Consider the following 13722-nt stretch of genomic DNA (forward strand, 5'->3'; position numbering starts at 1 on the left):
AGGATACAGGCCATGAGATTCCCCCCAGGGCGATTCTGTCCTGGTCTTACTGAAGACAGATGTGGAAAGATGGGAGAAAAAGCTCCCTTTGCTGTGGCTGAGACTGCAAGAAGCACAGACCACAGATCATGTTCAAGCCTTAAATGAATGCAATGGGCAAAGCTATAAGCTGGAAAACAAAACCCAAAGTTACAAGTCAAGGATCATAAACAATTAGGATTTCCAAGCCATTTTGAAGTGTTTCATATTCATCCTAAATTGCATATACTGTATGTCACATTATCTAATAACATAACTACGTTGCAAAATATTCCATATGTCTCTTGGAATCATGCTTGTGCTCCTCTGGAAACCACAGCTGCGGAATGGCACAGCATTTTTGAATTTAAAATTCGCAACCTTAAGTAATGAACACTGTTTGCATTTATTTTCCCTATTTCTTAAAATTAATAAAAACAAATGATTGTGGGTTTGTGAATTTGTACATTTCTACTTGATTAACCTGCCTGATTAGATCATTTTTCTAGGCAACGATATTAATTTGGCATAATTTCATAAACTGAGGGGCCAGATCAGAAATCCTCAGTATCAGATGCAGAACCTTGACAGCAAAGCCCTGGATTTTTTCACAGCTGCTACTTGTATGAATTCCCACCTATCACTCAAGGAAAAGCAGCTATGACACAATGGATTTCTGCAAAATGCTGTCCTGGCATTCACAAGCAATGGCATAAATACACCACAAAAATATGCACTATTTAAATAGCTTTAAAAAGTACTTTAGTCAAATTTAACAAGAATCAGGCAACACACAAAGGTTTAAGAAGCAGCTGTTTCTGAACTGTGCTAAGAAATGTTGTTAGTCATAAGACAGAACAAAGTCTTCCTGAATTAAAAAATGCCGAACTAAAAATCCCCTAATGCCTGCTCTGCATCACCTTTGGGCTGAGACCAAGTAATTACAGCTCTGAGACAAAAGACCAATTTCTGAGAAGTTGTAAAAGTCAGTAAGAGTAGGGAGGTGGGCAGGGGAGCTGCAAAATAGGCAAGTTAACTCCTATGTCCCAAGAAAATTTCTCAGTCTCATATGAATATCTGCTGCAGACTGGGAAATGTGCACAGGAAAAAATGGATCTTGGGATGCAGAGCAGAGGGCAAAGGACCTCCTCAAAATCCTCTGATTTTTCAGTAGTAGATAAGCAAACAAGTGAACCCCAACTGCCTACAGCTCAGGAACAACCTTTCTACTCAGGGATGGTTATTTCGCTATGAATTTTCTACTTCTCACCTCAAAATCCACTCAGTGACAGAACTGCTCTAACTCAGACTCCAAAAATGTCCGCTTTGGAAAAAAGCGTTTTTCCATATTCACCATCTGAATGAGTCATCTTCCTTTTCATATTTTTTTGCATTGAGCAGAACCCATTCTTGGAAAACATTAATCTGAAACTTTCAAAGCTTTGAGAAGCTTTTTAACAACTGGTGAAACTAGAAGCTTGGCCTGAAGAACTCAGTCCCAGTGTGGTGTGTTCGGCGTCTGTTCTGGTGAGGGCAGCTCAGCTGTCGGCTGGCACAGCCACGCGGGGAGGACACTGGGAGCTGATGGGTTTGGAGGGGGGTAGTGCAACAACTAAATAATGTAAATAAATAATAATGGAAAACAACTTGAGCAAAATCATCATTCAGCCCAGAAAGGCTTATCTGGAAGCAGAGAACTTCCACCAATTCTTGGGCCAGAGGTGAGATATCCTGCGAGGGTTAAACTCGAGCCTTGCTATTTTCTTTCTTTGCTTTCTGAAGAATTCTTCTTTGGGTAAAAATCTCCCTTGCTTGGCCTCAGCCCAGAAGTTTATAAATTTACTGTTTGAAAGTCTAATAAAGCAATTTCAGCCTTTTTTTTTGAGTTATCTAAAAGTGAAATAATTTTCCTGACTCAAAACATGCGGATGTTTTGCTGCTCATGTTGCTCAAACACGACCCAACCGTACAAAGCAGAACTTTCTAGCTGACTAACTCCTGAAGGCAATCCAAACCTTTTAATGACTTGAAAAACCCCACACAGCTAAAATAAAAGCACTGTAAGCAAAACATTTTTAAGCCCTGGGTTGCGTGTAGGCGAAGCGGTAACATTTGGGACAGAGCCTTCCATCAGCACCAGGAATGTGCAGCCCCTCTGCTCCAGCTGAACTCCAGCAGCTCGGCAGGAGGAAGGAGCCGTGATCCTGCAGGCATCAGCTCACAAAGGAGCCTTTCAGCTCCACAACATAACTTTTGTTGTTAGGTTTCTTTTTTATTTTATTGGTGTGTTTTGGGGAGGCAAAAGGGGAAGGAACTTTCTTCCTTGATAAAATGTAGTGAGGAAATTTCTTACCTACGTTTCTGGCCCTGTGCAGAGCCCTGACATGGGGATTTCTGTGCCTGCATCTCAGCTTTCAGAGGAAAGCAGAACAGGAACTAAACCATCCTAATGTCCCAAAGTTTGCACTTGCAAACTGCCAGGAGATCAACTGCTGCCCGAAATTCTCCAGCCAATGGTGAGCACCACAGGGAAAGCTCAGTAAACTAAGAAAATACCCAGTTTTCCAATATAAACTCCCTTGTTCCTGAAGGCAGACAAGGAAGAAATCAGCCTAAAGAACACAGGTGACGTCCAACCAGCCTGTCTGCCACGGAGAGCTAGAGAAGAGGCAGGAGCAGTTATAAAAAAAAATATAGAAAATTCCTCAAAAAAACGCTCATTACAAAGAAAAAAAAGATGTTGCCAGTGCAAGACTCTTCATGTGGAACCAAACAGCTCAAAGGATGAGAAGACACATAAGTTCTGCACAGGGTGGACAAGGACAGATAAACTGCATGAGCAGAGGGCAACAGACCATCCCCCCATGCTGGCCACAAGCTGTGAGCCCCAGGCTGCCCTGCCACAGCTCCACACTGGGCACTGCACTCAAAAACCAGCTCAGTTCAGAGCAAGAACAACTGGAGACCACCAAACCTCCCATCCTGGGCCCAGCTGTTGTGTCACTGAGTGGTGACAGTGGTGCTGGAAAGACAGATGTTTTGTTCTGCCCCAAAGGTCCAAACCAGATCAGCTCCAGTGTATCTGTTCCCCCGTGGGCTGAACCTTTTGTATCACCCACTCTGTCCATCTGCAGGATCAACCCAGGGCTTGGTCAAGGCCCCTTAGTGACATGGGAGCCCCAGAAGGAAGCAGAGAGTAGAGGACTCTTCAAGGGGAAGAGCTGTATCCTACAGCAAATCCCAAACAGCAGGGATTTCTGCTGGAATGCCCAAAAAGCCCTGGAAGGAAGCACCTAAAGAGAAGAAAGAGGGGCCTATGTTTGCTCTCCCTCTCTGATGCTGAGCTGGTGAGTTTCCCAGGATCAGTCCAACCTTCGGGAAAGGCAGATGTTCGGGGACTGATGGGTGGCTCAGACCTCAGGGAAGCCACGGATGACACTCAGAAAATCCATCCTGCAAAGAGGGAATGCCAGGTCCTGCCAGTGCAGCACAACTCCTCCCTTGCCCAGGAAAAAGAAAAGACTGCAGGATTCAGGATTGGAGTTTCTGGCAGCTGATTAACTGCACTTAATGGGCCAAGGGAGCTCACATTCCAGTGCTTCGAGGAAAGCAGCCCTGGGAGAGCTGGACTGCCAGTGCTTTATCCAAGGCTGTGAAAACCTGCAGCGTGCAGAGTGACACCCCCAGTGACACCCCCAGTGCAGTGTCACCGCCACGTTATCCCACCTGTGTCACGACGGGGCAGCACAGGCCTCTTCTCCTCCATGAAGTGGGGCAATAAAAGCGTCTTTCACAAAAGTTCCTGTCACTCCTGCAGTCCTGTGCTATTCCAGCACTGTTCCTGGTACAGTCCATGTACAGGTCTCACTGGGTAATATCACAAAGGGCTTTCCTCCAGAGAACTCTTCCTTCTTTTTCCTGCCCTTCCTTTACATGCCCTTTCTCTGGCAGGTTATTCGTCTGCAGACAGGTCACACACTGTCCCACCACTTTACTTGCAGCTCAGGATCTGATCCTGGGAAAATCCCACTTCCAGAGCTGCAGCATGTTTGCAGTTTGAGTTCTTGCTGCAGAGTGTATATGAATAAATACCTCGCTTGGATTTTTATTGTCTTAAGGCAATGCAAATGCACTTTAAATGTTACACTACATGCATCCATTTACACCAACATAAAATATTTTCTAAGTATCATAAGTATATCTAAATTCTGTTTCTCCACCACTGATGTGAAAATTACTGATAGATTTCCACTTTCAAAATTTTGAAAATTTCCCTCTTCTACAGCTACACATGACAAAAGCTTTGGGAGCAAAAGTAAAGTCATGTCTCCACTGAGTTCATGTCAAAACCATGGATATCAATTGTACAGGTTGATGCATACAGATAATTTAATATATAGCTTAATTTCATTATCAAATATAAATAAATACAAATCAATTGGATCACACACTAGGAGGTGATCTCATACTAACAGAGCTCCTAAAATTCCACCCAAATTAAAGATCCCATAGTGCGTGGGGAAGAGAAGTAAAATAAAAGCCATCCTTGTCCCAAATTTAAATACTGCAATTATTACTGCAAAATTATTGCAATGCTGTGATGTAATGCGAAAGCATATCCCTATTATTTTAGGGATTTTTTTCCTTAATCTGCAGAGTGAAGCTACTTAGTTACATTTAAAGGACTTTCAGGAATTTTGTTGGTATTTAGAAAAGAAATACCAGCACTGGAAAACAATTCAGTGTGTATCTAAGGGTACTGAGGCAGCTCTGTGATATTAAACAGCACACGAGGAACATGCAGTTAAGGGACATGTGAGAGATTGTGACAAACTCTGAGCAATTAAGGACACACGTTCCCTTCTCAGCTGGGCATGTGCTGACTTCTGAGAGTTTATGCATTTAAAATCTAATATTGCATTAGCCTTGATTATCCCTGGATTTTCAAACTTTTCACTGGGAGTTCTCTTTATGCTCCTTTAGACATTCCAGCAGTACTAACATTGCTGGTTAAAACAGAGGAGCTAAAGCAGATGCTCCTGCCAGGCTGACACACAGACTTCAGTGCTCACCTCAGGGGACAGAAAATAAACCCACTGGAAAGCTCAGGAGCTGCTTTTCAGTCCCTGTTGTTCTGGTATTTCAGATATGCAGTTCTCCAAATCCTGCAAACTTGTACAAACCACCACAAACTTTCACATTTCTGCAATTAAGCAACATCGGATTGTCCAGTCTTACAGAAAATTCAAATAAAGCCATTCCTGACTAAGCACGAGACATTTCAGCTACACAGTGCACTGGGGAAGTGACCTCAGCTGACAGCAGGAGCATGGGGGGAACTCAAGGAGCATTTTGGTTTCAACATAAAAATACAGCAGCATATCTGACTTTTATCCTCCCATCCTGACTTATCGGGGATGGCTGAAACACCCAGCAGGGCAGGAGCACGGAGCACCTCGGGGAGATGCCACCACACTCAGTGTGTGGAACCTGCCAGGACAACCTTCCTGATCTGCAGCTCCCCCAGCACACAGCGATGTCCCCGAGAGCCCTGTGCAGGAAACACTGCACCACACACAGCAGCTGCCCCTGACCTTGGAAGAAATGTCACTGGAGTAGAGAGACACAAAGCTGAGACAACCCCAAAGTTTATCCTCTCAATGGGCCACCTAAAGCTTTACTGGTGACCAGGGAAGGTGCAGAGAAACCTTCAAGATCTTCCTGAAATTAGACATAAAATCACAGAATCTCCTGAGCTGGAAGGAACCCACCAGGATCATCCAGTCCAGCTCCTGGCCCTGCACAGACACCCCAACAATCCCACCCTGTCCCTCAGAGCTTTGTCCAAACCCTCCTGCAGCTCTGGCAGCCTTGGGGCTGTGCCCACTGCCCTGGGGAGCCTGGTCAGTGCCCAACCACCCTCTGGGGGAAGAACCTTTGCCTGAGATCCAACCTGACCCTGCCCTGGCACAGCTTCATAGTCCCTGAACCTGCGTGTTACCCCAGGATTCCCAGAGATCTGAGCAGCAGTGAGATACCTCTGTGTGCTCGCACGTGGGTCTGGAAACAGTTGTAATACTTGTATTTCTTCCCACATATTCCACACTCATAAGACCCTGAAAAACAAGAAAGAGAAGAAATACATCACCACATTAGATCAGGAAAAACAGCCTCCCCACACACTAATCCATACACTGTGGGCAAAAGAATGCAGTTTGCAGCAAAGTCATTCTTGGAAGGTTCATGGAGATAAATGCAGGAAATCACTATCCCAGACTCTATTCTTTTTTCAGCCTTATTTAAGATTCCTTAGCATATTACCCTGAACTTACATTTTTAGAGTATCTTTTCAACTTTGCTAACGTGAAAGTGCCACTCTCAAAATAGCCTGACTTATAATTTTATAATAATGACTAATGTTTCCTATGGACAGAAATAACCTTGAATTACTTTTCAGTAAGTTCCTGCTAGCTGGGAAAAAAAGCTTTTCAACTGAAAAAAGAAGGCAATATGTTATCTTGAGGCAAGGAGTTTACAAAATTTCTCAAGAAATGCACAACTTACAAATTTCCCAAGAAACCCACAGAGATTTGGTAAATATCCACCCAGAGGAAACCAAATAGATACAAATAGAACTTTTGCCCTTTTTAAGGAAAAGCACATGACCACAGTAGTCTCTCTTCTCAATTTGTGTCTCTAATTCCAGAAAACACACATCTGCAAACAGTCATTTGAAATGAACCCAGAGGAGCAGAGCTGGGAGAACCATTTGTAATGATGAAATTATGCCATGGATTTAGGCTCTTCTGTTTATTGAACAGGCAGACAGAAATTTCCTCAGATTTGTTATTTCAGTTGATTCAACCTCTTTTTTTCCCACTCCACTTCAGTGGACAGGCTATAAATTCACCTCCCAAGCTCTCATTTGCACAATGCATTGCTTTTCTTAGCTGTCCCCCAGCAGCTACTGAACTGGGATCCCCTCAGTGCTCTTCAGGAGGGCAAGAGCAGCACTTACTGAAGAGGAGGTGGGAGAAAAAAGGGCTGAACGTGGTTTGTGAACACAGTGTTTCATTTCCATGGATGCTTCCTCACACAACCTTGAAACAGTCTTTTCCTGACCATGCCAGACAGTCAAACTCAGGGATGAGCCATAAACAAGAACATTCACACACATATCCAAATAAACATTCCCAACCAGCATCTCACAGCAGAACTTACCTGATGCTACTCAAAGTGAGCTCTTGCCAGGAACAAAATCAACATGTTGTTTGAACATGTTATACCCACGGTCCCTTTTCCCCTTCCCACGTCCTATTCTACAGCTTGGGAAGAAAACAACCCTTCTTTCAGTCTGTAACAGCCCTGAATTCCCTGTCCTTCATTGCTGGCATCACTCAGGAATATCTTGTGAGCTTTGGAGGCTGCTTTGTCCCTGATGCTGGAAGAGGCCATTTGCCACAGTCGGATACACCAGAGCACACATCTGAGAAAATACTCAGATCCACTGATAGCACAGGCAGTTCACTGTGTCTGATCTGCTCCAGAGCATTTTTATTATCATAGCTCACTGTGGTTTATATCCAGATACACATATATGGGACAGTCATCACCTGTGGTCACTCCACACAGTCTTTCCCACATGAAATCCTGGCTATCAGTGAATTGGCAGCACCTGCCAGCCCTCATTTTCCACGCTCAAGGACTGATTATTTTCATCACCAACCTCCAAAATTCTTTCCTGAAAGCTATTCCAGCTGGAGCCCTGAAGCAGCACAGCCAGCAGACGAGTGCACTCACCCTCACTTGGCCCTAAAACCAGGAGCCCTGGGCAAAGCTGAGGGTCAGATGAACCAACAGAGGAACATGAGTGATGCCCACCCACATCCCAACACAGAGCTGGCTGCACATGGAGCACTGGGAAAAGCTCAAACAAGTCCAAGGAGGCCACTAAGTTGATCAGAGGGCTGGAGCCCCTCTGCTCTGGAGCCAGGCTGGGAGAGCTGGGGGGGTTCACCTGGAGAAGAGAAGGCTCCAGGGAGAGCTGAGAGCTCCTTCCAGTGCCTAAAGGGGCTCCAAGAGAGCTGGAGAGGGACCTGGGACAAGGGATGGAGGGACAGGACAAAGGGGAATGGCTTCCCACTGCCAGAGGGCAGGGCTAGATGGGATATTGGGAAGGAATTGTTCTCTGTGAGGGTGGGGAGGCCCCAGCACAGGTTGGGCAGAGAAGCTGTGGCTGCCCCATCCCTGGAAGTGTCCAAGGCCAGGTTGGATGGGACTTAGAGCAACCTGGTCTAGTGGAAGGTGTCCCTGCCCATGCTCAGGTCCCTTCCATCCCAAAGCATTCTATGGTTCTATGAGTCTATGAAAACAGGTCAAACAGAGTGAGGGGCTCTAGGCTGAATTTTTTTCTCTGTTTTTCTTATATTTCCCCCTTCCTCTGGATATAGCCTATGGCACATAAATGTGTTTGGTCTTGCAGAAGTTCTCCACGAGTATCACCTGTACAGGTAACTGTGCAGTGCTTTCCCTCTCCAATGCAAACCCAAATGGTGCTGCAGCCCTCAGGCAGGGGCTGTGCTGGAAAACAAGGGCAGGAGAGGGACCACGTGTCCCTTGGCTTTTATGCAGATGCACTGAAGCACCCAGGTCTCACGTGCAACTCAGGGAAGGCTGGAGTCATCCTCAAAGGGGGACATCTCTACCCCCCTCCTACCTGTGGATGGTAGAGCAGTGCCCCAGGAGGACACTGAGTGTGTGGAGGGTGTGAGGGAGGTGTGTTACAGACCTGAAGTCCTGCAGGCTCTGAGAGACAACTCAACAGCCACAACTGTGTGCTCAGCACACAGATCGTCACAGTAGAGAAAGGAAGGGTGACTTACCACAAAAAAGATGTTATTAGAGTGGAGGAAGGATGAAGTGAAGGAAATAAGACACTGCTGTGTGTTAAGGCCTTGCAAAGAACACGCCCGTGTGGCCTCGGGCACCACCATGGCCGGGGTCTGTCTCAGACTTTGTCCACATCAGGATGTGTCATGCAGGTTAAAGCTGGTTGTAGTAGGAGGGGAGATGGGGAAGCTTTTCGGTTAGTTGGTGCCAGGCTTTTCCCGAGCCTCACAGCTGGAATTTGGGCAACACACCTGTTGCATCCAGAGCTTTCCCTTGCTCCCTGATCCCTGGTTAGACTTTCACACCCTTCCATCACATACCGGCTGTGTATCTCAATGCATGGTCAAAAATCCACGTCCCTGAATATCGATTTCGTGTATATCCAACAGGAGAGCCACGTTCCACTGCTTTTCCATCTAAATTGTGCAAAAAGAAATCAGAAAAAAGCCCTTAAAGTGGATGCATTTCCAAAGAATAATGATGGCTGAAGCCTATTAAAAATTTCCAAGCCCCATCTGTCCCTGTGGCTCACTAACAAGATGTCAGGGGTCACGCAGAATTTCTTAAGGCTTCTGCAGCACTATTTTACTTCACTAGGGAGCATCGAAAGTGCTCCTGAATTCTGTATGCTGAACAGCTCAGCACTGAGAATCAGCACCACGGCAGGAACCCAGCCCGTGCGTGTGACACTTGAGAGAAAGTCTCAAAGCAGAAGGATTCTCTCTTCACTGTGTCAGAAACATTTCTGATTGAAAGCATTACTTGAAAAGTCCTCTCCAAAATGTTTCTTGTAAAGCACAGCCCAGACTGAGAGCTTAAGCAGTCTTGTATGAAATTTCTCCTGATAACGCACTCCTCCAGAACACACAGACTGACCTGATGGTATTCCCAGCATTAGGAAATGGTCCACATCTGACAAACACTCTCCTCCCTTTCTCCTGATTTACAGCACAAGTGCCTTTTGCTCTTCCTCTCCTCTCCAAGCAGCCCCATGGTGGGACTTCTCTGCCTCTCTGCCCTGACACTCCTGCCCTGAGAAATGTCCATGTGTTGGGGTTCTTCAAATGACCCTGGCTCGGGGCCAGGGCGTGAGGCTTGCAAGAAGAAAGAAGAAAAGAACAGGAAATATGGCATCTCTGATCTGTGCAGGGCAGGAACACCCCCTGAGACAGGGAGAGCCAGGGGGACCGTGGGGGTACAGGTGGGTGCAGGGGAGGAACGGGGGATTCACAGCAGCAGCATCTGCTGCAGACTGGGCCCAGGTTAGGACAACCTCTCCGATGGATTTCTCTGCTTGGGATGCCAAAGGGGGATCCCAAGGGATTGCAAGAACTGTGGAAAAGCAGCTGAAAGGGAAATGGTCCAAACCCACATAGAGCACTGGCTCTTCAGCTGGGGGACTGTGGCCACTGTCACCACCCATCCCCCTCCACTGCAGCCACTTCCAGCCACCACAGGGTTTGGGCTGCCCCAGATGGATGGAAACAGAGTCTGGAGTAGTCCAAAGTGCCAGGAGAGACATGTGAATATGTAAACAAACAGGAGGCAGCAGACACAAGGCCTAATGTGATGAAAATACTGCAAGGGAATAGCAGCAACTGAGCTGGGAATCCCTGTTATAAATTGCTCCAAGTAACAACTAAAAATATAAATATAGCAGGCTCCTGAGGAGATGTGACTCAGAAAAGAGACATAAATCTTGCAATGTGTATTTCAGCCAACTTCTGAGGCTGAGCCCCCAGGAAAGCTGTCACTGGGAGCCATGTGTGCCCTGAGCCTCCAGCACCATGGGCCCAGCTCAGACAATGCATTCCCCCTTGAACCAACTGTCCCCAGCACCCCCTGAGAGGAGACAGAGGGGCAGCAATTCCACACAGAGGAATTCATTCACACACAGTTCACCACTTCAGCAGGAATTACTATAAAAAATAACCACTTTCGACACCTCCAATCTTGGCTTCCCCAGTGAAGGCGAATAAAATCCTCCCAAAGCCCTGCCTGTCTGCACAGCAGAAATGATTCACACCCAGGGCTCCAGATCACACCACGAGAGAGGCTTCAGGGAGAAAAACTCCTGCAAGTGCAGCAATAGAGAGCACAAAGGCTTTGCTCCAGAGTCAGGAGGCACCAGTGGCATCAGCAGTTCACACCTTCGGGCTGCTCCAGCACAGCAGCTGAAATGGCCCGTGGGGCAGAGGGGGCAGGATCCAGGGAGGGGCTTGTCCCGCTCTGCTCTGCCCTGGGGCGGCCTCCCCTGCAATATTGGGGCAGTCTGGGGGGACACAATGGAAGGAAGAGCTGAAGCCATTAGAGAGTGTCCAAAGGAGGCAACGAGGATGGGGAAGGGCCTTGATTTGAAGCCGGGGGAGGACACTGAGGGCACTTGGGGTGTTCAGCTGGAGAAGAGGAGACTGAGGGCAGAGCTCATGGCAGTTCCAGCTCCCTGGGGAGGGGCAGAGCAGGGGCAGGGACTGAGCTCTGCTCTGGGGGGACCAGGGACAGCACCCAGGGAATGGACTGGAGCTGTGTCAGGGCAGGGTCAGGTTGGATCTCACGAAAAGGTTCTTCCCCCAGAGGGTGGTTGGCACTGACCAGGCTCCCCAGGGCAGTGGGCACAGCCCCAAGGCTGCCAGAGCTCCAGGAGGGTTTGGATGATCCTCTGGGGCACAGGGTGTGACCCTTGGGGATGGGCCTTTGCAGGGCCAGGAGCTGAACTCACTGATCCTTGTGAGTCCCTTCCAACTCAACATATTCTGAGATTCTGTGATGTTTCTTGGGTGAATTACCTCAGTGTCTGCAGTGATGGAAATGGTGCCTGTGTGTGGTTTCTGCAGGGGAATGGAGGGGATCAGACCTGGGAGCCAGTGCAAGGAACCAGAAGGAACTGCTATCTGGGCACACAGAGCACAGGATTTGGTGGCCAAACAAAAAAGTTCTTTAGAGCCACCTCCCCAACAAACGAGAGTTATGTGAGCAGCAGATAAACAGAGGCACTTACAGGGCTCTTCACAGAGGAATTGGCCACCAACTGCCATGGCCTCAGGACCAAGTGGCCTTTAAAGAAACCCAGCACCAGTCAATAAAATAACCAGTATGATATGTGTTTCATTTGAAAAGGCTCTTCCAGACACAAGTTCTTCAGTTATACAGCTTTCAACCACCACTTGTTGACTGGTACATCAATGTGTCCCTCTCCCCATGGTGCCTATACATTGAACCAGCCTGTCCCCAGTGCTCTCCATAGGGACAGTATAGAATCAGAGAATATCCTGAGTTGGGAGGGGAGAAGGGACCCGCAAGGATCATCCAAGTCCAACCCCTCAGCCCTGCACAGACACCCCAACAATCCCACCCTGTCCCTCAGAGCCTTGTCCAAACCCTCCTGGAGCTCTGGCAGCCTTGGGGCTGTGCCCACTGCCCTGGGGAGCCTGGGCAGTGCCCAACCACCCTCTGGGGGAAGAACCTTTTGCTGAGATCCAACCTGACCCTGCCCTGACACAGCTCCAGCCGTTCCCTGGGTCCTGTCACTGCTCACAGGGCGCAGAGATCGGAGCTGCCCCTCATGAGGAACCTGCAGACCCCAGTGAGTCTCCCCTCAGTCTCTTCTCCAGCTGAACAAACCCAGTGACCTCAGCTGCCCCTTGCTGGCTTCCCCTCTAGTCCACCCAAGTCAGCCAACAGCAAAAGCCCCCATCCCCCTGCACAGCAATAAACCCAACCTCACCCAGAAACCATTCCCAGGGGACACCACCTGCAGAGCAGCTGCTGCTGCCCAGCCAGAAGCCATGGGGAGAAGGGATCCTACACAGCAAACACCCAACCTGCAGATGCTTTTCACCAGTGGCTTGTGACCATGGCTGAAGGAGAAGCTCCCACTGCTTCCCATCAGTGGTCATATCTCCACTCTCTCCCAGGGCACCAGGGATGCTTTTCAGGGCTGCCCATGTATTGATCAATCTCTCAAGAACTGTAGAGGCACAAAAACTCTGAAAATACACTGAACATTTCCTCCAAACTGTAAGATCTTTAAGTCAGAAATAGTTATGGACTTCTAGGCTTTCCCTAGACATTCTGAATCTGCAGAGACAGCAGTGACCTCCCACCCTGCTGTTCTTGGTGGCTGTCCTGGCAGGGAAAGGAGGACAGGAAGAACAGTGATGCTTCTGAGACAACCACCAGCTGAGGACACCTCCCAGGTTTCTTTCCAGTAGTGTGGACAATGATCAAGCAAAACCCAGGAGAAAATCAAACATCAGTACCTCTTTTCTCTCCCTCTGCAAGACAAGCCAACCCCAACAACAACACAGGGGAACTCTAATTAGCTTCCTTCTGAGTCCCTCGAAGGAAACATGGTCCAACTGCTTTTCCCTCTTTATATCAGCAACTGCCTTTGGATCTCAGAGACACTGCAGGGAGCTGCTCCAGGTCAGAGACAACAGAGGCAAGTGTAAGAGACGTGCCTTGCCAGGTTCTTGCAGGAAGCCCCTTTCCCTGGGGCAGGAGGAGAGGACAGTCTGATGTTCACAGAAAAAAAGAAAAAGCTGCTTCATCACAGCTGGAGGTGGGGTGGGGACAGGAAGCACTGTTTTGGAAGGGGCACACCACAGCCAGCCCAAAGCCAAAATTATTCCCATAATGTGACTAGTGATCACAAAAACAAACAAACAGCAACCTGCAAAACCTTCTTTAGAGTTAAATCCAAGTATTTACACAAAGCACCTACATTCTGCAAGGCGACTTTCCTGAAAACATTTCAGCAGTTTCTCAGGCTTTCCTCCCAGTTGCTTCATCTCTGTCAAACACAGCACCAGCCCT

The 13722-nt window shown here is 47.8% G+C and overlaps 1 protein-coding gene across 10 annotated transcripts in view; it reads right to left on the reverse strand.

The window, feature by feature from the left end:
• Positions 1-13722, reverse strand: part of ZNF618 (zinc finger protein 618) — a 167156-nt gene that overhangs the window by 66719 nt on the left and 86715 nt on the right. For 7 of the 10 annotated variants that reach the window (XM_027727098.2, XM_027727095.2, XM_027727092.2 and 4 more), the window contains exons 4-5: positions 9228-9323; positions 6057-6134 (exon numbers count right to left, since the gene is read on the reverse strand). In XM_027727098.2, the coding sequence (XP_027582899.1) occupies positions 6057-6134; positions 9228-9323 (174 nt within the window). The remainder of the gene's footprint in view (positions 1-6056; positions 6135-9227; positions 9324-13722) is intronic. The other 3 variants (XM_027727101.2, XM_027727096.2, XM_027727099.2) reach the window with 1 other exon arrangement.

This window comes from Pipra filicauda, unplaced genomic scaffold (assembly GCF_003945595.2).
Source record: "Pipra filicauda isolate LSUMZ 115617 unplaced genomic scaffold, ASM394559v2 scaffold333_size800053_pilon, whole genome shotgun sequence".
NCBI classification, from domain to species: domain Eukaryota; kingdom Metazoa; phylum Chordata; class Aves; order Passeriformes; family Pipridae; genus Pipra; species Pipra filicauda.